We start from the raw sequence: 27,485 nt of genomic DNA on the forward strand, positions 1-27,485 counted from the left end.
CAAATATCGATCCACCTTTCACTCTGTATGAAATAGTCAATCCTTTGCTCCCTTCACCTACCCTGCACTGTTCCATAATTCACCCCAGCCACCTATGGAGGCACCGAACCCTCAGAAAGTGCCTCGAGTTAATACTATGAGCTACTTAGTCTGATTGCAAGGTTGTTTAAGCAGTGGGGGCACTGGATGCTGAACGAATGTTTAGTCAGTTTGATCGGCATCCCTATTTCCTATAAGGCTGGCGAAGGCAGCAGGAATCCAATTTCTTCCTCGTAGTAAATCTCTGTAAATTTATTTTTCAACAGAGTCGCTAACAGCCATTAAAGTAAGACTTGCAAGAGATTTAGTGATTTTTAGACATTGATCATTGAAGAAAATTACCAGCAAAAATAAAATAAATAAAATTGCTGTCACTGGAAATGAAAGCCTCAAACACATCCACATAAACGTACCACAGGAAAAAATCTGGTTACTTCTAAAAAAACTAGTTCTATTTTGATATCCATTTTTATAGCCTAACTCTATATCTAAGAGTTATACCTTTTAGGTTATAATGTTTGTAGCTCTAAATTTATCTTCATTATTACGGAATCCCCCCCCCCCCCTACGACAAATTAAGTAAGCAAAGAAGTTTTTTTGTCAGGTTTCTATTCATATTTATTACGGAAATCTCCCTCTGATAAATAAAGAACATTTTTTTATTAGTTGCTTTAAACAATCTTTTTTTTTTATATCAATGACTTTAAATAAATAGAAGAGATCTTATATATTAAAAATAAGATTATCATTTATATTTTTTTTACACGTTTTATTACAGTTTCTAAATTAAGTCTAATACTTAATTATGTACCAATTGTTATTGTTGTATGTCATTATAATAGCGAAAGATTGTCTTCGACCTAAACGAGTTTGGTTTAATATTATTTAAGATATATAGAAATATATTTCGATAGTTGTAGATTCGACTTAATTATTTTGTTTGTTATAATTTTGTAGTTTTTTTCTTTTTTGTAATTGATATGAAGTTGAATGGCTAACGCTCGCGCTCATAGCACATAGGCATTTGAATTAATTTCCTTTCACAATCCAGCCGTCCTTTCACACGGAATTTCGTCTGTCTTCAAACCATTGGCTCTGATGAGGCTTATATAAGGAAACTGAATTGTTTATATATCGAAAAATGTATACAAGTAGAAACAAATGGTTGGCTTCTTTGGTTTTCAATAATTGTTTATGTTATTTTATTATTATCATCATCATCATCATCATCATCATCATCATCATCATCATTTTCATCATCATCATTATTATTATTATTATTATTATTATTATTATTATTATTATTATTATTATTATTATTATTATTCGATGTCTCCTTCCTCGGCCGCTGCTGATTAAACCGTCAAACTTCAGAACCAACATTTCTCTGCTCCCATAAACACTCTTTCTTCAGATCTGCTACTACCTCTGGAGCCTTCACAGAGGAAAAAGAAGAGAGAGAGACAGAGACAGAAAAAAGGAAACTATTTAAAGACCATGGAAATATTTGCAAACCATTTCATTTAATTTTTTCTTCAATTTAATTGCTTTTCCTGTTTTACTCTTAACTGAAAATGTCGAAAAAACCGGTACAAAATGTATTTCATGATAAAATTATTTTAGCATGTTCTACCTTGTCTTATTTTCCTTTTACATATATATATATATATATATATATATATATATATATATATATATATATATATATATATTTAAAGTGCTAAAGTACGAAACGCCGAGGTCAACTTTGTTTTCCATTTTTCCGTTGAGGTTAGACGTGGAGAGGGATGGGCATAGCCAGGTCTGAAATGGTCGTGAGAGGTTGTATGTCAAGATGGTACCCCGAGGATTCGATTATGAATTTAAGGTGTCATGGTATGATTCGAAAGATTGATTTGTGTGTGCTATAGGACTGCTCCAGTATGAGCTGTCCCGGGGCTATTCAACGGCAACTACCAGTGTGCCATGTTACTGAACAAACAGAACTGTCTTGGAGCTATGTAATAACATCAAAATTAAGAATTATCAACAGCGGTTGTCTTGGGACTCCACATCGACACCATTAGGACTTCTCTAGTAGAATTTTCCTGTGATTATGGCACTCCGTCGGTTACGACGACGACCATGAGGGTTCCAGTTGATCCGATCAACGGAACAGCCTGCTTGTGAAATTAACATGCAGGTGGCTGAGTACTCCACAGACATGCGTGTCCTTCACATGGTTCGCGGGGAGATTCAGCGCGACACAAGAATGTGATTAAATCTGGCCTTTTGAAATACAAGTACAACACATTTTTGCCAGTTGAGTGAACAGGAGCAAGGTGAAATAAAACATCTTGCTCAAGGACACAACGCGCTGCTGGAAATCGAACTCACAACATTACAATCGCGGTCTGAACACCCTAACCACTAGAAATAGCAGTTAAATCTTTCCCAAATCATACACTACTGTATTGAAAAGAAGAGCACATTGGACAGTGTAATACGCAGAAGTAAAGATTTTTGGTTGTTCATAAAGAGATTTTCTCAGTAATATGTTTGTTTCTCGAGTCCTACGATTCGTAAGGTTGGATATCCAGATTCCGGGGGATATAAGAATAATTTTCACTGCCAAGGTATTTGTTAGTTTCAGAATGTATTTCCGTCGTCTGACTTTCACACCATTGGTTTAACCTAAATTAACTAGATTCACGAAATTAACGGAACTCCTTTGATTGGTAATTTTTTCTAGAGAAAATCACAAACTAGATTATTCCGGTTCTTATTAAGGAAGATAAAGCACAAGGCTACACAATGTAAAGAAAGTTATTTATGTACATGCATTAATTTTCCATTCGAGCAGGGTTAGGTAGATTTGCATATGAATTCTTGGAATGAGCATTCTAGATTTGAATACGTTCACAATAGCTCAATGTTAAATAGTCACCAAGACAATAAAGCGATTCCTGTTTTCTCACAAATACAGATCGATGCGACTCGCAATATTAGGATCCCAACTTAAATATATTCAATGTAGATAAGGAAAAGCGAAGTTGCTTACTTATCGATCCGTGTGTATCATGTAAGTCTAGAAATAGGAGCGATGACCTCCTCTCGCAAAGACTAATCGTGTGTCGTTAGTCAGCTGAAGGAGATGTCTTCCTGGGGCTATAAATAACAGTAGCACTGTCCTGTATAGGATGTCACACTTAGTTGGCAAATATATTCTCACTCACCTTGCTGTAAGTCATCGTTTTCTTTGTAGCAGCCGGTTCTCTCAATCCGTAGGTAATTATGATAAACTCTGCACGATTTTCGCATACCGCAGACAACATTACAATGTATGAGAAGCCGTGTTCTTTCTTTTTCCTTTTTTTTAATTCTGCGTGTTTTATCTTGCAGGAAATCAAGTGCATCAGTAAACAACCATTTATGAGACACGAAAACCAATTCTGCATTCTATTTATTTGTTTATTTTAAAGTTTTGGTCACTTTTCCTCCAAAGTTAAAAAAATCTCTTACGATGACGAAATACTGGGAAAAACTCTCTCTCTCACACACACACAAAACTGTTTCTGATTTAGGTACGAGGCCAGTATTTAAGAGAAGTGGGATTTAATTAACCCTATCGATGCCAGCTCTACAGTGGTACGGCATTTTATCGAGCCTAGAGACTTGAAAAGCAAAATTGACCTTAGTAGGATTTGAACTCAGAACGTGAAATAGTCGAAAAAATACTACAAGGTATCTTGTGCGATGCTCTAACGATTCTAGAATTTTTTTAGTTTCGGTACAAAGGGATAAATTGGTACGTAGACACAACCACACACACATCTACAGATATCATAATCGTTGCTATTATGTTAAACAGTCGTATGTCCAAATTTGGACAACAGCGGAAGTGAGCTAGAACGTTAAAACTTATATATGTTTATATATTATTATTATTATTATTATTATTATTATTATTATTATTATTATTATTATTATTATTATTATTTTTATTTTGGTTTGGCTCAGGCTCGGTCTTATTCCTGGTAGGAATTATGTGGGTAACGGCTTACCACTTGCAACCTTAGGTATCCACAAGTTTTCAGCAGTCTTTCCAGTACTTGGAACCCTCACGATAATTTTTACTGTCCTTAAGAGACAAACCTTCTGTAGGAGCTCCACCGGGCATTCTATTTCAATCTCCTTCAGCCATTTCTCTATATCTTGGCTTACTGTTTCGAACGCACCAATTATTATAGGTACGGCTTTTACTGTTCGCATTCTCCAAATGCTTCCTATTTCAAACTATAAGAGATTGTATTTTTTCTTCCTCTTTCTTTAAGATCCTGGAATCAAACAGGCATTTGGGTCGATAAGTAAGCAACTTCGCTTTTCCTTATCTACAATCGTTATGTCTGGTCTATTGTTTTCTAATTTCTTGTCCATTTGAAGAGGAATGTCCCACAGAATCTTACACTTCTCCGACTCCAGGACTCTTTCGACGCGATGACTGTGTCATGTGTTTCCAGCTTCAAATCCCCATTTCTGGCACAGTTTCCAGGGTATAACTTTTACAACTTGATCGTGCCTCCATTTCTAATATTCTTCCTGTGCCAACTTGGGGCATTCTGCCACAATGTGTGCCACTGTCTCGTTCTAAGTTCCACAGGTTCTACACTTTCCGACACGTTCTCTCCATATATATTTTTTTTCTCAAGTTGTTTGTTTTTATTGCTTGATCTTGGGCTGCTACAATTAGACTCTCTGTTTCTTTTTTTAATTGTGTTAGCATCAATTTCGCCGACTTACGGACGGCAGCAGAAGACGGAGAGAAGTGACGAAATCTAGTTGCGACGTCATCAACGAATGCCCCAGCGACCACACGTTGGTTGGGTTCCAACTGATTTGATCAACGGAACAGCCTGTTCGTGAAATTAACGTGCAAGTGGCTGAGTACTCCACAGACCCTCGTATTTTTAACGTAGTTCTCAGAGAGATTCAGCTTGACACAGTGTGTGACAAGGCTGGCCATCGTTACAGGTAGAACTAATTTTTTGTGAGTTGGGTGGACTGGAGCAACATAAAATGTCTTGATGAAAGCTAAAATGCATCACCGGGATTCGAAAACTCGACCTTACGTTCGTATGCCGAATACACTAACCACTTAGCTACGCGCCCTCACGGTGTTACACCTGCTAAAAAATCGGATGGTCATGGCTGGAACGCCTTTGACCCAAGGTACTGGATAAGGGTTGACCGGAGGACTAAACACCGGAATATTCAGTTTAATGTGTGTGTGTTTTGTTTATATGTCTGTATGCGTGTTTGCGTGTATGTATGCATGTGCCTGCAAATGTGTGTGTGTGTGTGTGTGTGTGTGTGTGTGTGTGTGTGTGTGTGTGTGTGTGTGTGTTAAATATGTTGTCTAGTCCTATGTTCGGCTTTATTGAAAAGGCCTATGGCCGGTGGCACTCTAAGCATGACCGTTATGTTTCCAGAAATTGTATTCTTCCGGACAACTATCATAATTTATGCTGGTTTATGCTAATGTCTGTGTAGGAGTTTGAATATTTTCACACCATCTCGCGTGTGGGAGAGGAGAGAGGGGGAGAGAGTGAGAAAGAGAGAATCGTACGACAGAAATAGAAAGCTGTTTGTGAAGGTGTTTGTGCACGCTTGTGCGTGTATCTGTTAATATTTGTATGAGTGTATGTTAGCGCGCGCGCGCGCGTGTAGCTTTGTGTTACCTAATCTGGGAAGATAACCTTCCTAACTGTAAATTCAATTCTTTGAAATTCGTAATCTCCTCACCCGTGACAATGTCTTCCTTTCGAGTATTTTTAATTGCAGAAGACATAAGGAGTGTCCCGATCCCTCGTGACGTGGGTAATCTACAACAATAGCCAGGGACCCAGCATATTTACATTAGACACACAAGTAAATGGAATCCTATATCAGGTCTGACAATCTGCTAGAAATGGCAGCCAAATTTCAAATCATACAGGCAGGTATTAAACAGACAGATATTAAACAGACATATAGAATAGATAGATAGATAGATAGATAGATAGATAGATAGGTAGGTAGATAGATAGATAGATAGATAGATAAATAGATAGATAGATAGATAGATAGATAGATAGATAGATAGATAGATATGTTTCTTTATTAGCCACACAGGGCTGAACACAGAGGGAACAAGTTACAAAGTAGGGTTTTCTAAATCACTGGATAAGTTCATCAGAGTCACCAGTCTTCGAAACAGGCGCCTGACAGCAAATGAGATCGCTGCACAAGTAAGTGTGCCGGTGAAGCTAACGTGTCTCCTACAACCGTGAGGAGAAGACTCATTGCTGCCAGTCTAAATGGCCGTTGCGCTGCCAGAAGACCACTGATCCGACCTTTGAATAAAAGTAAGCGACTCGTGTGGTCCTGAAGACACCAAACATTGACCGTTGATCAATGAAAACGAGTCCTCTGGACTGATGAATCAAAGTTTGAAATCTTCGGATCGCGGCAAAGAGTTTATGTGAGGCGAACAGATGACTCCTGAGTGTATGGTTCCAACTGTAAAGCGGAGTGGGGGAAGTGTGGTGATCTTGGGGTGTGTTGCAGGCAATAGTGTTGTGGATATGAGTTAATTATGTCATCCAATGACTGTCACTACACATTAATAAAATATTTCACCAGAATCTCTCAGTTATTTCCATTTTGTTGATGTTTTTGAAAATAAGGTTAAATTTTCTTAAACTTTTGTATATATATATATATATATATATATATATATATATATATATATATATATATATATACATACATATATATATATATATATATATATATATATATATATATATATATATATATATATATATATATATATATATATATATAGTATATATAAATCTCAGTATGTGTGTATAATGATTAACGCATACATTTCCACAATTCTCAACCGATTTTCACCAAACTTTACACACACATTATGTCTCAAGGATGGTCATGGTATTTGAACCCAGAACATAAGAAGTCTTTAAAAAGCCGCTAAACGTTTTGTCCAAAGAGGAGTGTAGTGGATTAGAGCATAAACTGAGAGGAAGAGAGGAGGAAGTAACGGAAGAGAGATAGTGATGGTTACATAGTTTATGACGGCGGAAAACGGAGTCTTAGGAGCTAAAGAGGACATATTTTAATTACGTCGGATTTAGGCAAAAAGTTAATTCAACCTCGGTGAGATAATGAGGTAAATTTGTTGGTGGGGATGTTTGCTTCTCTCTCTCTCTCTCTCTCTCTCTCTCTCTCTCTCTCTCTCTCTCTCTCTCTCTCTCTCTTTGTTTATTACCCAACGCGCATGTGCTCGCATTCCGTTGTGGAACTGGTGTCGCTAGAGACTGAAGAACATAGATTTTTAGCTTATCGTAGCTGAGAATAACGAATGGCTAAATATACATGATGATGATGATGATGATGATGACGGCGGTGATGATGCTGATAGTGATAATGATAATTGGAGATGATGATGATGATAATGAAGGCGATGATGATGATGATGATGAAAGAGATGGAAATGGTGATGGTTGTGATGATGATGATGATGATAATTCTGCTAATGATGTATGATGATGATGATGATGGTGGTGAGAAAGATGATAGTGATAAATACAAAAACATATTGATTTTTCTTGCTCTTCTTCATCACCTCCCCCTCCTCCTAGTCGTCCTTCCTCTTCTTCTTCTTCTTCTTCTTCTTCTTCTTCTTCTTCTTCTTCTTCTTCTTCTTCTTCTTCTTCTTCTTCTTCTTCTTCTTCTTCTTCTTCTTCTTCTTCTTCTTCTTCTTCTTCTTCTTCTCATTCTTGTAAATCTACCCTTGCCTCATGCCTCCAGACTCCTCTACAATTCGCAATTTAGCATCAATAGCGGTCTTCTATAGGCATCTAAACATACATGCATATATGTAATGTCATTGTCCCGTCTCTCCATTCTCTCTCTCTCTCTCTCTCCCCCATTCTCTCTCTCTCTCTCTCTCCCCCATTCTCTCTCTCTCTCTCTCTCCCATTCTCTCTCTCTCTCTCTCTCTCTCTCTCCCATTCTCTCTCTCTCCCATTCTCTCTCTCTCTCTCCCATTCTCTCTCTCTCTCTCTCTCCCATTCTCTCTCTCTCCCATTCTCTCTCTCTCCCATTCTCTCTCTCTCCCATTCTCTCTCTCTCTCCCATTCTCTCTCTCTCTCTCTCCCATTCTATCTCTCTCCCACTCTCTCTCTCTCTCTCTCTCTCTCCCTCTCTCTCTCTCTCTCTCTCTCTCTCTCTCAATCGGGAAGCAAAAGGCACTGCCCAATGACACTTTACAGAATCTCAGATGTTGATGGCAAGGTGGGAAGATGTCCAAGACCTGACACGTGACTGCTTCAAACTGACTCCGCTAATGGTGCCATGAGATGATGTTATTAAGTCAACCCTCCACAAAAAACGGAACGGAATTTGAACACAGAACGGAAAGAATCATAGCAAATACGGAAGAGTTCCAGTTTGACGTTTGTTACAGTCCCCCTCCACCCAATCTGCCACCCTCGATTAGTAGCCCTTTTTTATTATCGAGCCCCGAAAGATCGATGGATGAAATTGTCCGAAAATCCAATAACTTATCGTTTGTCTTTGATATTGTTATTGTTGTTGTTTATGTTTATTTAAGTTTTACCATTTTTTGTTTAAGAATAAATTACCAAAAATTATAATATCCTTAGCATTCCGAATCGGAAGACGTTTCAACTGTTCCACAGTAGAACGATTTGAAGGACTTCAACTGTTCGAATCTCTTCCGTTCATTCTTCATCTTCTCTTTCCTTTTCCGACATCGATTTAACGATGACATTACGTTGGTTGCTGTGTTATCCGAAGTACCAATGCAAAGAGATGTCTCCGAAATATTCTCGAAACCTCCAGCTATGGATTGCTTTGTGTTCTCTGACGCTATTGCTGCTTCCATCATCTTCATTTGCAGTTTTTCAGTCTTTAGTCTATCGATCTCCAACGATTTCTTCGTTTCGTATCTTTTCCTTCTCTCTTTTTCACGTCTTCTAAAATCTGAGTAGTTGTCTCTCTTAGGGTGGTAGGACAGAGTCACGTCATTGCTTCGGATAGTTAATCCTGGATTATTATCTTTGATCCGGTGGTCAAGTCTGATTCTACCATCTAAAAATAAACGAAAAAAAATAAAAACAAGCATTAATAAATCTGATAAAACAAGTTAATGTCTTGTGTGGTGGTGGTGATGGTGGGGATGAGGAGGGGAGGTGACGGTGGCGGAGGCAACGGTGGGGGAATGTAGGTAGAAAAATATTAACTTGACGGACGAGATATCTTGCGGCATCCGCTTTGGCTCACATTCTACATCGTACGACAAGACCCAGTAAAAAAAAAAGGTCATAGGCTTGGAAAGTGCAACCAGCTTCATGCCAGACGATTTTTTCTAGGACTTGGGGGGGGGGGGTCTCGCGCATAACAAAACGCAATAAAGTGCATAATACATTATTTAATTATTTGATTATTACATACATAATACATGTGCATTACATGTCGCTAGGTTCACAGACAACAGGTGGACTTGTGCAGTTGCCGAATGGTATTCAAGAGATTGGAAAAGCCCACTTGGAAGGCGTCCAAGGTGATGGGAAGACTATTTAATAAAGTGATTTGGATCAAAATAGGAAAGAATGATGCAATCAAGACAGAATTGGAAGCGCATTGTGATCAGCGGTGTGTAACAGGATCTGATGGTCTGTTCGATACTATGACACTGTTATGTATTACATCTATACTATATACGAGGGGGTTTAAATTTAGGACTTACAGTATCGTGTAAGGCAGTGGTTCTCCACCGTGGTCCATTTGGCCCGTAGGGTCCATTTAAGATTTTCTTGTTAAAATTTATGGGTATTAAATTGGTTATTCTTCTACAAGACACAAAATATTTCAACAATTTTTTATACAATTCCTGATAATATTTAATTAGAAAACAATAATAGTTTAAAAAACAAACAACAACTCGAAATGGCTGTGAGGATCCATTTAAATGAAACAAGAATCCAAAGAACCCATAGGTAAAAAATGGTTGAGAACCACTTGTGTAAGGCATGACAATCCTTTCGAAGGAGTATGTCGTGGGTTTCAAACTGGATCTATAATATCCTATAATATCCACCTGGCAGTGGTTTTGTGAACAGGTGAGGACAGAAGGAAAAGCTTCGTCGTGGCTGAGAAAGACTAAAGTTGAAAGCGAAGAATTGCCTCTAATTCAGACACAAGGGCTGGAATGTTGTGGAAGATGGTTAGTCATCCCGTCGCCTCTGGTACTTGACTGGTACTTTATTTTATTGACCACAAGAGAAGTGAAAAACAAAGTTGACCTCGGCCACGTTTAAACTTAAAACGTAAAAAGTGAGAAGTGCCTCTGAACATCTTGTCGAGCGAGGTGACGATGCTTTGAATTTTGGAGCAGAACCAGTAATTTTTGAGGGGACGGGGCGAAGGAAATTCAACAACAACAACAACAACAACAATAATGATGATGACGTTTGTGATTGTGCGGGTGTATATGTGAGTGAGAGCGAGAATACGTCTACGCGCGCGCGTGTGTGCGTGGATGTATGTTGATTTTCTATTCAAGGTATACATACCTGTTAATTTTATTTTACCGGACATCTTTCACAGCAAACGAATATTATAGGATTGCGCCGCAAAATACATGTACACGGATGTCACATAGTCATGCATGTATATACCTATCTACAGATTATGCGTATATATTCATTTATATACATATATATATGTATACATCTGAATATATTTAAGGCTATTATTCTAAAGCGTGAAGATCAAGATGAAGAGAGAAGAGGAAAGATATAGCTTTAAAAAAATATTGAGAGAGAGAAATATAATTGAGAAATTTGGGCGCGAAGAGAGATTTCGAGTGTTGTGTTTTGTAGGTTTTTTTTTTTTTTTTACTCGATGGTCCCCATTGGTGCATTATTGATCGACATTGCTATTCGTAAGTTGATACTCTTCCGAATTGCCATAAGATCTATTATAATTTATATTAAGATTTATAATCAATGTGGATCACAGCGAAAATAGGGTTTATTTTTGTTATGGTTACACTTCCGATTATTTATTGTCATAATGACGTCATACTCTAGAACTTTATTTTCCAGTTACGTCGTCATCATTGTCGTTGTCGTTGTTTCTGTTAAAATCCACCGGCGCCAACTTTGCCTATCGTCCCTTTCGCGGGTCCTGCACTTTTCAATGTTATCCCAAAAGAAATTAAAAGTAGAAAAAGACCCTACAACTTTCAAACGATACCTGGACAAATTCCCCCAGGAGAACCACCTACACCTAGATAAGCCTCCGGATAAACCACCTACACCTGGACATGCCTCAGCCAACAACAATTCTCTGCTCGAGTGGTCCATGGTGTCCCGAAATAATTAACTAAAAGACTTTTCCAGGTGGTGCTATTGAATTAGTCATGGCCTGGGCCGATGATGGCCGAAACCAATCTAAGTTATGACAAAACAAGTACCAGCCAAAACCCTCGAACAGAAGGTTTCGACTAACTCCGCTTCCCCTACTCCACCTGCCCCAAATTTCAGACCATGCGTATATAGTAGAGAGAATTATTATTATTATTATTATTATTATTATTAATAATAATTCTGAGAATACACCTGTAGAAAAAAAAAGGTAATGTAAAAGGAGAAAGGGCTCTATACCCCTTTCTTATTTTTTCTGACCAGGCTCCCGTGGTTTTATGGGTTTTTCCACGTGTAACCTTTCCTTTTTCGAAGCGCCTCCCCCTTTGGGAGTTCTACTTATTTATTTATCTATTTATTTATCTATTTATTTATTATATCTTTCTCCGTTTTCTTCCTCTGTTTAGACGAACTTTCCTACCTTTTCGGACAAAACCTTTTGTAACCTTCGTCCTGTCTTTGTCCTTATATGTTTTTAATTGATATTAGCCCTTGTGGCCAATAAAACGAATTAATTATTATTATTATTATTATTATTATTATTATTATTATTATTATTATTATTATTATTATTATTATTATTATTATTATTATTATTTTGGTGTGTCTTTCGTTTTAGGATCAGGAAATAGAAGTGAAAATATTGATCCGACTTAGGTAACTTTTATAACATGGATGTCTTGTCACAACACCTAACTCTTCGAAACGCTTAGTTTAGAATAGGGGCAGCTGAAGAAGGAAATATTCTCTATGTGACCTGTTTGTTTTTTGTGCTCTGCTTTTCATTTTGTCCACGTTTTTTTCCCTTGGAGTACGTTGATTTTGTACCATTGGTTATATATATGTATATACATATACATACATACATATATATATATATATATATATATATATATATATATATATATATATATATATATATATATACACAAACACACATATATATACATACCTACGGATATACACGTGTGTGTGTGACAGAGTGCCTGAAATATATAAAATAATTAACTGTATTTGAAAGCCTTTTTAATGGTGTAGATTGAAATGATGTAAAAACGTGTTAACTGTTCTTTTAAGTAAAGAGAAAAATTTTTTTTGTCTCGTGGATGGCAGCGGGTAATCTTTCTGATCCATTTCATGATCATTTCCCCACTTCAGACAAAATGTGCCGCTCTTTCTCGGAGACCCAGAGAACTTTGAATCTAGATCACTAAATATAGCCGACGTTTATCAGGATACCTCATTATCAGCCAACCTGATTTGCATACATGTGATGTATGCATACATACGTGCATATATATTTACATACATTTCTTATATATGTCAATGTGTGTGTAGAGAGAGACAGACAAATAAGCAGAGAGAAAAGCGGAGTGGAGGAGAGAGACATTGCATCACAATTCCTTAAAGATTTGTTTGTGTGTATGTGTGTGTGTGTAGATAGATAGATAGATAGATAGATAGATAGATAGATAGATATACAACTGGCTTCTTAAACATCCATTAAACTCGATTTCCGAAAGTCCTCTCACCACCCCCTCGGAAAAGATTTTACCCACAGAATTTTTTATAATCGTAATCTATGCCTTTTGAAAGGTATTTATATTAAATTTCATTTAAAAAAGACCCATTTTCCTAAAAGTTTATGAGGGATAAACTCGGATCTTGTGAATTTTCTGAAGTCCTCTCCCCACCCCCACCCCGTTGCTTTGCGCGCATTTTTGTTTTCATATTCGTTTCATACACATTTTTTAACACCCGTTGCAATAATTTTTTTTCGTTTTCGGGTAATATTGTAAACATTAACCCGTGATTGTTTTGCGCATGCGTGTATGTTTGTGTGTTTGTGTGTATGTGTGAATGCAAGTTTTCTTCCGTGTATTTCTAGAGTGTATTTATGTAGCTACATGTCAGTCCGTCCGTCTGTCTGTCTGCTTTTCCATCTGTGTGTATGTGTGTGTGTGTGTGTGTGTGTGTGTGTGTGTCTATCTGATTGTCTGTTTGTCTGTCTGTCTGCTTGTCTGTGACCATCTTTGTCTGTCTGTCTGTGCATCTGTCTGTCTGTCTGTTGCTCTATGCAAAATGCACACACACTCACATACACACACATACATGCACACACAGGCACACACATACATGCACACACTCACACAGAATTAGGTATGGAACAGCGAGGCAGGAACTGCAACACATATTCTCCATTTGATGAAGAATCGATTGAAACGGTTATTTATAGAACCAGAATATTTTATAACCGTTATAGTTCGATGCTAAAATGCAGTTTCCCATGTGGTCTAGTGGTTAGGATTCCTGGCTCTCACCCAGGTGGCCCGGGTTCGATTCCCGGCGTGGGAACGGGTTAACTTTTTTCTTTTTTTTTAAACCTTTGGCTTTTTAGTATATATATTTGATATTATATCATATTGTATATTGTATGTATGCACTCTCCCTCGGGTGTGTATATATTCTCTTAAGATTCATACTGGAATCAATTTATGAAATCGGTGATTCGTGTTGTTCGGTTCTTCACCATTAAATTTCACGATCATCGTCATCATCACCAACACAACTAGCTTCATCAACGTCGTCATCACCACCACGATCTCCATTGTTGTCATCATTTCCTCAATCAGTATTGTCATCATCTTCACCATCATAACCGTCATCATTATCATCATATCATCATCATCATCACCATTATCATCGTTGTCATTATAAGCATCACCATCACCAGCATAATCATCATCATCATCATGAACAACAACAATATCGAGCCAGCGATGAGGCCTCTGAGCGGTCACACTACTTGCTAGAAATAGCATGGAAATTTCCATCAAAAGTCTGTTGGGTATAGTCTAGAAAAAAGAAAAACAAAAGGGATGGTCTCCTCCGGAACGTCTTTGGTGATAAGCCAGCTGAGTACACGGAGGGATATATGTGATTATGTAGTCCTCGATTTTCATTCGTATTGGCAGATGGAGTTCAAAATTGAATTGAGCAACATATTCATATTTGTCGTCGTTTTTTTTTTTAAATATAAACCAATATTTTATCTAGGCTGTGAACAGGATTCGAACCTGTGCGGGAATAACCCATTGGATTTCAAGTCCAACGCCTTAACCACTCGGCCATCACAGCAGCTCTGTAGAAACGGTTTCCTGAAAATATTTCTTATCTCGGCGACTTGACTACAAAGCGGAGTCGATGTTCTTTTTGTTTTTGAATTTGGTTTGCAAAAAAGAGTGAACTTATGCGTTGAAACATATTTTCTTGCACCTCGGGAGGATCATTATGCCAATGATAAATATATACTCTGGTTCTGTTTCATTTATTTATTTGCTAATTGGTTAACTATTTAACTAATTGATTAATCGATTGTACGATAGATCGTTGGTCAATCAATCAGGTTTGTTAAAGTTCTTTCGTCACCATTTATGATCTCATCAATGATATCCCCTTTCTACTTCAGATCTGTATAAAGCAAATGGCGATGAAAAGATTTTGACAAACCTAGCTGATTGATTGATTAACTGAACGATTGCTCAAACAATCGATTAGTTAACTGGTTCAATAGTTAGCCAATTGACAAATAAATAATAAAAGAATAAAATAGAACTTACGTCTCTATTGATGTCGAATTAGGACATCAAATCTAAAGATTTTGCAAAACACAGTAATTTGGTATGGTGAAATATTTTAACATAGGTTATGAAAGCTAAATGAAACAAAATCACTCATAATTTTCAAATGAATAAACTTCATTTTAGAAAACTAATAAAAAATAATATTTTCAATGATCGCTGCGAACAGGATTCGAACCTGTGCGGGAAAATCCCATCGGATTTCGAGTCCAACGCCTTAACCGCTCGGCCATCATAGCTCCGGCAGAAAGCTATCTTAAAGTATTTATTGATTTATTCAGTCCAGTAGATGAAGGTAAATGGAGAAATAATTTCGCTGAATTTCGAGGAAATATTGAACAAATTTCTTTTAAGGTTAATTGCTGTATCGCTTTACTTCGTGCTGAGAAGAATATTGACAAGATTTCAAATTTCAAGTCATCGTGTTTATTTTTCCATCAAGGTCGCCATAACAGCAGTAGTATTTCCCTCTTTTGACTTTCTTCATCCATAACTTCCTCTAAAATGCACATTTTTATATTTTCACTGAAATTTTCCAGGGATGCGTTTTCGAGGATATAGAATAGGATTATGTTGATATAAAAAAAAAAAAGATCTAATATTAATCGTGATCAACACCCTCGAATCATTTATATACCAACGTGGAATTTTAAACGAAGGGTGCGAAACTCTGCAGGAGAATCTCGTTGGCTCAACGACCTAAACTCAACGATTTAAACACGCTGTCATCGCAGCTGCGGTTAAGTTACACATTTCTCGGAATACTTAATTTCTGTCTCTATATCCAGACAAGTAAATGGTGATATACTTTTGCATTTCTTTGAATCTAAAAATAGTATAGGCGTAAGACATTGAATGTGAGCATTCATGTAGAACTACAATTAACAAAGCAGACAAAGGTTTATTCCAAAATCCATCAGGACTTACGAAGACAGAGACACGGAATTGTGTCCATGCGTATATCAACAGAGGTAATTTATTTGAATAATATACAGTATTTTAAATCCAGCTATCCATCTTATGCAACAGATATTTATTTCGAAGAGTTTAGTTGTGTAGATTGCAAGCGATATGAAAACATTCTATTCTCTTAAGAAAACAGAAATATAGCTGGGGTGGAACCTTTTGCAGATATATTTTGGGAATGATTTTCCTCTCATCAGAGAAGATGCATTTTTATCTTTTAGTTTCTAAAGGAATATCTTTATTTTTAGTTTTGGCCATCACAGCTGCTGGCAGCACTAATTTCTTCAAATAACTATAAAAAGACGCATCTTATTCTTCAGTTACCCAGAGAATCATTAGTCTAAATTATTATCAGTTATTTTTCTCTTCATTTAAGAGAACACGAGGAAGTTCATATATCGTCTGCAATCTCCACGTGTGGAACTTTCAAATAAATAACTATAAATCTACCCACATTATATACATTTCGAGTTTTCTGATTCACGGGGTAATAAATAAAAGATGGCAGAGTGTTACTGAGGGCGGAGAGCTGCCAGAATCTCTTTCTGGATTTCACAAATTCTGCAGCAAAACAAACAAGGGAGGAACCAGGATGCATTTCAGACGAATTCTTTGTTGAGATTTTACTTTCCAAAAGGTGACATATGACAGTGCATTGCAACTTAGTTACACCAGATTCACTACAATCAACTTTGAAATTATTCTAAGAGAGAAATTAGCAAAATAAATAGTTAGCAGTTCTTTATTTTCTATTTTGATATCCCGAATTCATGTTTCCAATAAAATATTCCAATGGAAATGGAAAACAAGCAGCTATCGATAATTCCATAAATCGTCACATGCACGGTGAACGGCAAGAATCAAAACGATAGCTTCCGATTATATTCTTTATATTTCTGGTAGATTGGAACGTGAATATGTTAATTTAATATCCTTCGACAACAACTATATCTGAAATAATTTTAAGACTCACGATAAAAGAAGCACCGAATGCTCACATCGCTGTGAACAGGATTCGAACCTGTGCGGGAAACTCCCATTGGATTTCAAGTCCAACGCCTTAACCACTCGGCCATCACAGCTGCTGACAAGAGTCGCTTACATTTGATTACTTAAATAAACAAACCTCATAAATCCAGGTGAATTGATTAAATTATTTAGTTCTTGTTGAGGTCAGTAATATAGGTGACGAAATGGCAGTCGCTGAGATAGTTTAATGTTATTAAAATAACATTATTTATCTTCTGATTTCGACATCAAAACATATTTCTAACTTTAGCACTATTTACTTTGATAGTATATCTATCTCTTGTTTTATATTCTGATATATTTCTTTTCTGACCTTGATATTCTCATAAAATGTTTTAACAGACCACAGTTTACTGCCGTAGAGTTTGTCTCCTTTCTTGTTCTCTTTTTAGTTTGCATGTATGTATGTATTATGTATGTGCGCGCGTGCGTGTGTGAGTTCGTGCGTAAATGTATGTATGGGTAGCTGATGGTTACAGAGAAAAAGACAAAACGTGGAGGGGGTAACTTAAAGGGAAATGTAAAGAATAACTAAAAGAGAAATATTGATAATTGAGCATACATGGAGAGAGAGCAAGGGGGAGAGAGAGAGGGGAGAGAGAGAGAGAGAGAGAGAGACAGACAGACAGACAGACAGACAGAAAGAAAGAAAGAAAGAAAGAAAGAAAGAAAGAAAGGATGTGTGTGTGAGAGAGAGAGAGAGGACAGAGAGACATAAAAAGAAATAGATGCAGCAGTTGTTAGGTAGGTTCGTTGTATTGCTCGATGAAATGAAAAGAGCAGACGACATATGACGCAGTAAAATAGGAAGAGCAGACGATATCTTTAGTAATGAAAAGAGAAAGAAAGCAGACGATATATTACGCGACCAACAGATACGCGACTTCCGTTTCTCTGTTAGTGATATATTTATTGTATATCATGGTTTTAATGTTATAATATGCTTAAATAAACGTTAAATATATTGAAATACAGGAAATGTAGCGAAAGCCTGTAAATCTGGCATTTATTTTAAACCACAAGCAAGAGTTGGAAGGACTCATGGAGTTTTTTGAATTTCAGAATCATTTGTCTGTGCCAGAAAGAGATGAGCATTGTGGAAGAACACATAGAATGGCAAATTAGAGTTGCAAAAGAGAAGAAAAAAAATATTTAAAAAATAAAAGCTAGAAAAAAATTATGATTTCTCTTCCAACAAAATTTGGGGGATGTATGTTCTAATAATACATGGAAAAGTGGTTTTATTTATCAAGATTACCACCAATTGATAGAAAATATTTCGTCAATTAAAATATCATGATTTAGTAATGTATCTTCAATTTCATTGCACATTTCAAACGGTAAACACAGAAACACTTTGCACTTGCTTTTGTCCACCATTTGAAATGCGTTTTCCACATCTTCTTTGTTTATTCGACAATCTGAAGGAGAGAAGAACAAAAATTAAACAAAGAAAAATTAAAACTTAAATCAAAACAACACATGCGCGCGCACACACACACACACACACACACACACACACACACACACACATACATACATACATACATACATACATGAGTGTGCGTGTTTTTATGTCTATGTTTGTCCCCCAACTCCTCTTGACAACCACTGTTGATATATTTAGATCCCATAACTTAACAGTTCAACAAAAGAGACCAATAGAATAAGTACGAGGCTTTACAAAAAAAATTATAAACCCTGGAGTTGATTCGTTTGATTAAAACTCTTCAAAGCATGGCTGAAAAAAGTAAAAGAGAAAAAAAAAATTAAAACATTACGTTTTATATTCGGTTCATTGAGTCTTTCTTGAGTCACAAAATATTGGCAGCTTATGTTTTGATGGTTTTTCTCGATTTCATCAAGTTTCTCCTGTTGAAAGAGAGAATATTTACATTGCACTGAAGCCAAATGGTGTAAGAGAGTCAACTAGAGAGCTTCTACACAGACACTCAATTATCTAGACATAGCAAACTAATCTCCTTCAAATCACATGCTACAATGGAAGAAAAGGAAGGACACTGGTATCATTATATTATCAATATACATCTATTTGTCTGCCGTTACGTTCTTTCATCTGCCATTACGTTGTGAGTTGAAATTCCACCAAGGTCAACTTTGCCTTTCATCCTTTCAGGGTTGATTAAATATGTACCAGTTACGCACTGGGGTTGATGTAATTTACTTAATAATCCTTTTTTCTGTCCTTGTTTATCCCCTCTATGTTCCGCCCCCTGTGGGCAATAAAGAAATAAATATACATCTATCTTTGTTTATCACAGTGGGGTTTGCTTCCAAAAGCATAAGCATGGCTGTGTGGTAAGAAGCTTGCTTCCTAACCACGAAGTTCCAGAAGTGGAATTACAGAGAGAAGTATTTCTGTTGGGTAAAGTCTGAGTAAAGTGTTTAGAATAAGGTCTGGAAAGGGACAGACATTAGGTATAACGAGTGGGAAAGAGGGAAGACTCTCAGATGAAATAGAAAAGATGGGTTATTCAGAGGTGCAGAGAAAGAAAGAGTAAAATTTTCAGCTTTTATCAGAAGTTACCTTCTGTTTTGCCAACATTACCTTGTACAAAAGTTCTTGTTTTGTTTTTGAAGAATACATGAGGTGTACTTTTCCTGGTAGAAGTTTTTTGTCCACTGCAGAGGCTTCTCTCTCTATCACCAAGTTGAGGATGCTATAAAGGGAATTCATACCAATTCCAGCCCCAATTAACAGTAGATCGTACTGGGAATCTTGTGGTTTAGGATCATAGAAAACTGTGCCACCAAACTCAATGAGAATCGTGTCACCAATTTTACACTGGAGAGATTAAAAAAGAAAACAGAAAAATATTAATAAATGAGCAAATTATTATCACAGAAGTTGCTATTGTTGTTGTTGTGGTGGTTATTATTTGTTTGTCAGTTGTTTGATCTTAACAAGTTGAGCATGTCCCTTGGTGGCTGACGATAAGTGCATCTCTGATCAGGAGCAGAAGTAGTTGGGGAACATCATAGCCATGTGTTGAGAGGAATTCTTTGGAGTTTGAATAATTCACCTCTGGAAACATGGGTGTTTTGTTTATCTTCCTAGCCTTATTCAGGGACCTTTTGAGTAGGATGGGCTACTCGACGTGAAGAAAATTCTAACTGGGCCCCACTTGCAAGGTCATGTACTGTTTATCTTGATATGAAATCACCATGATGCACACACATGGTTGTGATGCATGTACCTATTGTACCCTTACCAGACGAGTAATCTTGATGTGTATATTGGGTTTCGTATATTTGTACCCCTGTGTCACTTTGACGGCATGCACTGCTCTCTCACTAAATAATAATAATAATAATAATAACAATAATAATAATAGTTTCTTTAATCAAATACCTTTTCATGAAACCAAAGTGTTGGAGCATGATCACTGTATTTTACAGCCAATTGAAGGATCCCTGTGTTAGAAAATTCTAAAGGGCTGTTGCAAACGGTATAGCCTCCTAAGCGATTAATACTTGGAATATTGGTGTGCACCCTGGATTAAAAAAAAAAGGGAAACATCCTTTAAATAAAACATGCTTATTTTTTCTTACAACAAATGATACCTTACAGTAAGGTTATATATATATGTATATCATATATATATATATATATATATATATATATATATATATATATATATATATATATATATATATATCATCGTTTAACGTCCACTTTCCATGCTACCATGGGTTGGACGATTTGACTGAGGACTGGTGAACCAGATGGCTACACCAGGCTCCAATCTGATTTGGCAGAGTTTCTACAGCTGGATGCCCTTCCTAACGCCAACTACTCTGAGAGTATAGTGGGTGCTTTTACGTGTCACCGGCACGAAGGCCATGTATATATGTGTATATATATATACACACACACACACCCTACTCTGTGTAAAAAGGAAAATTACATAATTAGATAATGAAGTCTTCCATATTTCTAATTTCTCCAAGATGGTGCACTGGCAGAATTGCTATGGCACCGGGCAAAATGCTTCACGACATTTCGTCCAATTCTATGTCGTGAGTTCAAATGGCGCTGATGTAGACTTTTCCTTTCATCCTGTCGGGATCGAGCACTGAAATCGATGTAATTCCCCAAAATTTCAGACACTTGTCCCCGTAGTAAAAAGGATTTCTCTGATTATAGATTTAAATCAATCAGAATTGATGAAGAGTTAAAGAACAACAACAACAACAGTTTCTAACTCACCATTGACCGGCTTTAAAAGATTTTTTCTTATGCCATTCTGCGTGTAGTTTCAATCCCTTCACTGTCGGTGACAAATCCCAAATTTCCACAACGGTGGCTGAACGCTTTAAAAAAAGAAACACAAAATTAAGCCATCGAAAACGTTTTAGTTATAAGGGAAATAATTCTGGTTTTTTCGTTTAATTTAAAGTCCAGGGTTGTTTCCCTTGCTAAAGGTATTTTGAATATACGAAATTTTTTGATGTTTGTACGTGTGTGTGCGCGCTTGCGCACACGAAAACTTGTTTGTTGCACCCCTCATATTTTTCTAAGATCCTTTAGTATTTTTTAAGTTGACGTGCATGTATGTATCTAAAGTGATAAACCTGAAGCGTTAGTAGGGGATAAATTTGGGCGGGAGGGATTCGCGGAGTGTGTGTGTGCAATGTAGAACTGGACGCAACGCAGACAGTGAGGTCGGGGGCCTTCTGCGCAACGGTATTTCTCATAGAACCACTAAGAACCGAAATGGTGAAGAAAAGGAATTTGCAAAGTGTGTTAATTGGCTAAGGGCTATAATAGAAAACCTGTGGCCAAGATGCCACGCAGTAGGACAGAACCTGAAGCTGTACGATCGCAAACTGAAATTTTTACTTTTGCAATCATACCTGCGCCTATAAACCTATTTCATTATATATGCACTGATACCATTTACTTGAAAGGTACCCACAACACACCAGCTGATGTACAGTTGATTAAATTTCAACCATTTATATCAACCAATGGTATTTAGTGAGTCACTCAAAAGTGGGTAACGAGCGCCTTTATTAAGACTCTCCATGCTTGACTGCATTTAGATAACGAAGACATTATGGAGTACTTCTGAAGGTCAAGATGCTTCTACCCTATTATTTCCAATTCTAAATAGGTTAGCTGTGTTTTTTGTATGACGTAAAAGCTTATACATATTACTATGTTAGCATCCAAATTGATTACCAAGTTTATTCGTAAATTACTTGACAACATCACTAAAACACGATTAAGCATTAATCAATAAGCACGGAATTTTGTCAGTGAACAAGTCACGGTCTCAAAGCGACGAAAATATTTTGGCAAATTAAATTTAAATGTTAAAGTGAATTTAACAGATTCTGTGTGTTTCTTAAATGGCTTATAAACACTTTCCACGCAGCAACTGAATTGTTTTCGTTCCAGAACACGATCTCAGATCAGATCGCTTGCTATGCAAGTACATCTCTATATATGTGTGTGTGTGTGTGCGCGCGCGCGCACGTGTGTGTGTGTACACAGACATATGTGTGTGTGTGTGTATGTATGTGTGTATATGTATGTATTTTCATTGTTCAGTTTTATTTCAAGATTTCTTGCCAATAGAGAAAGAGCAGGTTTCTAACTCAGACACAAGGTCATTCATTGGAATTATATGATTTTGTATGTATGTGCGTTTGTATGTATATATGTACATACATATGAATGTATGTATGCATGTATGTATGTATGTATGTATGTATGTATGTATACACACCCACATATGCAACCACAGCTGCAAACAGCAATCAATGCACATTAGCTACAGATGATGAAACTGTTCTGCTTCACTGACTACAGACTTATAGGTGACATATCTACATGGCTACTGGTAACTGTGAACTACTTCATGTTTGACAACCACTTTACTATTACATATCCTGAATACTTCTAACCTGCTTGTTAGCATATCTGTGTTAAAAAACACTATGGTTTCAATTAATTTTGACAATAATGGAGAATTTAGTAAAATGTCCTTGTCATCATTAACCCTTTTGTTATTGTATTTATTTTGAGATGCTCTGTTTCTTTCAATTAATTTTAAATATAACTAAGAATTTTGTAAAATAACTTAGTTATCATTAAACTGGTTTTAGGAACATAAATTGTGACTAAGGCTTGGTGGAAGATTTTAGTTCAAATCTTATGAAAACAAGACATTTGTACAACAGAACCGAGCTGGTTTCAGCTAGGTTAGTATTGAAAGGGTTAACCCTTTCGATACCAACCTAGCTGAAACCCGGCTGGTGTTTGAGACATTGATTAACTTGAAATCTTGATCGGTTTTAATTTAGGTCACTTTGAAATGAAAAGTTTATATCATAGAACTTAGGAGTGGCTTCAGGCAGGTTGATATCAAAAGGATTAAACATTAAAATACACAATTAGTTAGTACATACAACACACTAGCGCATTACTAATTAACTACATCATTATCAAACAATCAACTGGGCAGTTATCTAACATCTAACTTCAGTTTCCTTATCAGCTAACTGCTCAGGCTCTCCATTGGTTATGATGATGAGCATTCCAGTTGATCTGATCAACGGAAGAACCTGCTCATGGCATTAACATGCAAGTGGCTGAGTACTCCACAGAGAGAGACGAAACCTTAATGTAGTTACAGAATGTGACAAGGCTAGTACTCTGACAACTCATTTTTGTCAGCAGGGTGGACTGGAGCAATTGCAAATTGGAATGCATTCTGGTCAGGTAGTAAGGGGTGGGGGTGGGAAAACGAATACGTAGGTTCTATCTATTTGAAGACACCGTTAACGCAGCCTCTAAAATGCAGTCTGGCTCTTACGACTTATACGTTCCACTGAGCGAGTGCACTGCATCACTTCTTGGTTGCTCAGTTGGTTATGAGTGTAGAGGAAAAAGAGAAATAAAAGGTCATGGCGTAATGGCATTGTACAGGCTGTAGGGTAAGGACATACTTCCGTAAGAACTGCCTGGTTTGTCCCTGATGGTCCAACTCTCAGAATATAAGTTCAAATAAAACATGCAGAGCATAAGTTTATCTACACAACATCATACATATAGTATGCATGCATGTATGCATGTATGTATGCATACATGTATGTATGTATGTATGTATGCATACACGTGTATATGTATGTATGTATGCATGTATGTATGTATATATGTATATATGTATATATGTATGTATGCATGTATGTATGTATATATGTATATATGTATATATGTATGTATGCATGCATGTGTGTATGCATGTAGGTATATATGCATGCATGTATGTATGCATGTATGCATACATGTATGTATATATGTATGCATGTATGTATGCATGTATGTATATATGCATGTATGTATGCATGCATGTTTGTATGTATGCATGCATGTATGTATATATATGCATGTATGTATGTATGAATGTATGCATATAAGTATGCATGTATGTATGCATATATGCATGTATGTATGCATGTATGTATGCATGTATGTATGCTTGTATGTATGCATGTATGCATGTGTATATACATGTATGTATGTATGCATACATGCATGCATGTATGTATGTATGCATGTATGTGTACATTTATGTATGTATGCATGCATGTATGTATATATATGCGTATGCATGTATGTATGCACGTGTGTATGCATGTATGTTGTGAAAGTATATGGCTTAGTGGTTAGAGTATGCAGCTCACAATCATAAGGTCAGGAGTTCGATTCCAGCAGTACATTGTGTCCTTGAGCAAGACACTTTATTTCACGTTGCTCCAGTCCACTTAGCTGGCAAAAATCATCTTTACCTTTAATTGTAAAGGCACAAGGCTCATCACATTCTGTGTCACTCTGAATTTCGTCTAATCAGAATTATTGGAGAATGAGAGAAGGAAGTAAATGAATGTGTTTCACCATAAAACTGAATGAGATGAAGTGGTGTAGCAGAGAACAATGAGTGTAGAGTGTAGCTATCAAAGCAGGATCTTATAGAGGAAATAAGGATTGCATGGGCCTTAGCTCTTGTTGTATTGACGTCAGTTCTGGTGATAACACACAAAGACCTAGTGTCATATAAAATCAATGTTGAATTACGCATATTGTTGGTGCTTTTGATTACCATATTTCTGTTGCAAAACACTGCCTGCGTTTCCGTTAATTGTGAAAATAATGAGGATTTTATTAAAAAATAACTTTGTCACTATTAACACTTTAGCATTTAAATTGGCCATATATTCTGGTCAATACATTCTACATATTTTGTATTCAAACCAGCTAGATCTTGCCTCTCTCACCAACCCTGCAATGTTACTCTAAAAATAAATAGCTCATCAAAGTCTCAAAGCCACAGGATAATGCATGATTACTTCAAAACAGTGTGAATGAATAAACATTACTTTTGATAGAATAATGTGAATGCTAAAAGATTAAGCTAATGTTCAGAATGCTAACAGTCAGGACACTTCTAATTTACATCACTTTAAAACTTTTAGGATTATATTGGGTTGGTGCAGAATTATTGCGGATTTTTTTCAATAAATTTTATTCAACAAAAACAATAACGATATTTAACAAAAACATCTTTAAATGATGGACTGACCATTTGCCAAGCAAATGGGAAACAGTAATTGAAGGAGATGGTGAATATGATCCAGAATAATCATTTGAAGATGTTTTTGTTACATGTTGTTATTGGTTTTGTTGAATAAAATTGGTTAAAAAAAGCCACAATAATTATGCACCAACCCAATATTTCTATAGTAACCTTTCTGATCTCCCTTCCTCAATCAATCCAAGACCCTGTCAGTGTTTGTGTCTGTCATCAATAGAAATCAATAACATAAACACTTACATAATCTGATTCTTGGGATTCCATTCTGTCTTAAAATCCTGTTAAAGAAAAAAAAAAGCAATTATGTTTAATGTTGGTGTTGGGTAGAGGTGGGTTTGAGTATTGGGGTCTGTGGGTGTTGATTTTTATACTTAGTTGTAACTCAGGTTATATATATATTAATTTCTTTGTTTGGTTATGTATAATATATAAATATTAACCAGTAAAAAAACAATCAATGAAAAGAACAGTACCGTGGTACCCCACTTTGTATCCACCAGACAGATGATGCTTTGCTCTCAGTAAACTTAACATTGGAGTAGCTTTTGGTGCCACATAAAAAGCACCCAAAATCCTCTGGAAAGTTGTTGGCATTAGGAAGGGCCTCCAGCCATAGAAATCATGCCAAAACAGACAATTGGGGCCTGGTGTAGCTCTTCAGCTTGCCAGCTCTTGCCAAACCATCCAACCAGCATAGAAAATGGATGTTAAATGACAATGATGATGATGAAGATGATATACATACACATGTGTGTATGTGTGTGTATATATATATATATATATATATATATATATATGCACACATACATATACATATATATATGGATGGGTGAGGGTAGTTCCAGATTTGCATCAAGATGGACACAATTGAATGCCTTTAATCATAAGACAGTTCAATAACTAAACAACGGCAATTATTTTCACACTAAATTCCACAATAAACATAATGTACACCATCTGAAAGTTACATTTGGTGGGTGTGGGATGTCTGTCAGTATGTATGTGTACGTTCCTACTAATTTTTTTTTAACGGTTGGTATTAGGAAGGGTGTCCAGCCATAAAAACCATGCTGAAGCAGACACTGGGGCTTGATGTAGTCTTTGGACACATTGGAACCCATCAAATCAACCAGCCCATGCCAGCATGAAACATGAACATTACGTGATGACAACGATGAGGAAATTCCAATATAACCATGGGAGCCAATCAGGGGACATTGGCAGCAACCACGTTGGGATGATGCATTTTACGTGCCACCAACACGGGAGCCAGTCAGGCGGACCTGGCATCGACCACATTTTGATGATGCTTTTTATGTGCCACCAGAACGGGAGCCAGTCAGGAAGCACTGTCCACAGCTACAGTTTTGGTTTTACTTCACTGAACAGGTCTTCTCAAACATATCATATCACCCAATGCATCTGATAACAAAAGCAACTTTTCCCATGTACAGTTGTCACCATAGTGTAACATATCAAGTTCAAAATGCAGCTCCATTTTCTATTTAATTAATTCTAATGAATTAAAATTATCCCCTATCTTACTTATTAAAGCCCCCCCCCCCCAGCTGCACTAAAATTACTCAATTATAAGATTATATTGTCATTATTGAGGATGTAATTCAAGTTTAATTAAATTCCTTGACCTGTTGTATTAAATATGTTAAAAGCCAGCAAACCATCATCTG

The 27,485-nt window shown here is 36.5% G+C and overlaps 2 protein-coding genes, 1 long non-coding RNA gene and 4 other non-coding genes across 8 annotated transcripts in view; 1 reads left to right on the top strand and 6 right to left on the bottom strand.

Moving 5' to 3' along the window:
• LOC128249890 (uncharacterized) overlaps nt 1–3,345 on the bottom strand; it is a 113,534-nt gene extending 110,189 nt beyond the window's left edge. The window contains exon 1 of the long non-coding RNA XR_016244904.1: nt 3,255–3,345. This is a non-coding gene — a long non-coding RNA (uncharacterized LOC128249890). The remainder of the gene's footprint in view (nt 1–3,254) is intronic.
• A 5,183-nt stretch (nt 3,346–8,528) lies between these two features.
• LOC106871400 (uncharacterized) lies at nt 8,529–11,175 on the bottom strand. The gene is made up of 2 exons (XM_014917825.3): nt 10,683–11,175; nt 8,529–9,198 (listed from the first exon to the last, which is right to left on the bottom strand). The coding sequence occupies exons 1-2, from the start codon at nt 10,705–10,707 to the stop codon at nt 8,747–8,749; spliced, it is 477 nt and encodes a 158-aa protein (XP_014773311.1). The 5' UTR covers nt 10,708–11,175; the 3' UTR covers nt 8,529–8,746.
• Nucleotides 11,176–13,820: 2,645 nt separating this feature from the next.
• Nucleotides 13,821–13,892, top strand: Trnae-cuc (transfer RNA glutamic acid (anticodon CUC)). Its single transcript has one exon. It is a non-coding gene; the product is annotated as a tRNA-Glu (tRNA).
• A 701-nt stretch (nt 13,893–14,593) lies between these two features.
• Nucleotides 14,594–14,675, bottom strand: Trnas-uga (transfer RNA serine (anticodon UGA)). Its single transcript has one exon. It is a non-coding gene; the product is annotated as a tRNA-Ser (tRNA).
• Nucleotides 14,676–15,335: 660 nt separating this feature from the next.
• Nucleotides 15,336–15,417, bottom strand: Trnas-cga (transfer RNA serine (anticodon CGA)). The gene has a single exon. It is a non-coding gene; the product is annotated as a tRNA-Ser (tRNA).
• A 1,727-nt stretch (nt 15,418–17,144) lies between these two features.
• Trnas-uga (transfer RNA serine (anticodon UGA)) lies at nt 17,145–17,226 on the bottom strand. Its single transcript has one exon. It is a non-coding gene; the product is annotated as a tRNA-Ser (tRNA).
• A 798-nt stretch (nt 17,227–18,024) lies between these two features.
• LOC106871409 (oxidoreductase NAD-binding domain-containing protein 1) overlaps nt 18,025–27,485 on the bottom strand; it is a 14,027-nt gene continuing 4,566 nt past the window's right edge. For both annotated transcript variants that reach the window (XM_014917846.3, XM_014917838.3), the window contains exons 2-7: nt 26,038–26,075; nt 21,405–21,508; nt 20,547–20,688; nt 19,743–19,979; nt 18,955–19,045; nt 18,025–18,594 (exon numbers count right to left, since the gene is read on the bottom strand). In XM_014917846.3, the coding sequence (XP_014773332.1) occupies nt 18,428–18,594; nt 18,955–19,045; nt 19,743–19,979; nt 20,547–20,688; nt 21,405–21,508; nt 26,038–26,061 (765 nt within the window). In that variant the 5' untranslated portion in view covers nt 26,062–26,075 and the 3' untranslated portion in view covers nt 18,025–18,427. The remainder of the gene's footprint in view (nt 18,595–18,954; nt 19,046–19,742; nt 19,980–20,546; nt 20,689–21,404; nt 21,509–26,037; nt 26,076–27,485) is intronic.

The sequence above is a fragment of the Octopus bimaculoides genome, chromosome 18 (genome assembly GCF_046866305.1).
Source record: "Octopus bimaculoides isolate indiv1 chromosome 18, ASM4686630v1, whole genome shotgun sequence".
In the NCBI taxonomy this organism is placed as follows: domain Eukaryota; kingdom Metazoa; phylum Mollusca; class Cephalopoda; order Octopoda; family Octopodidae; genus Octopus; species Octopus bimaculoides.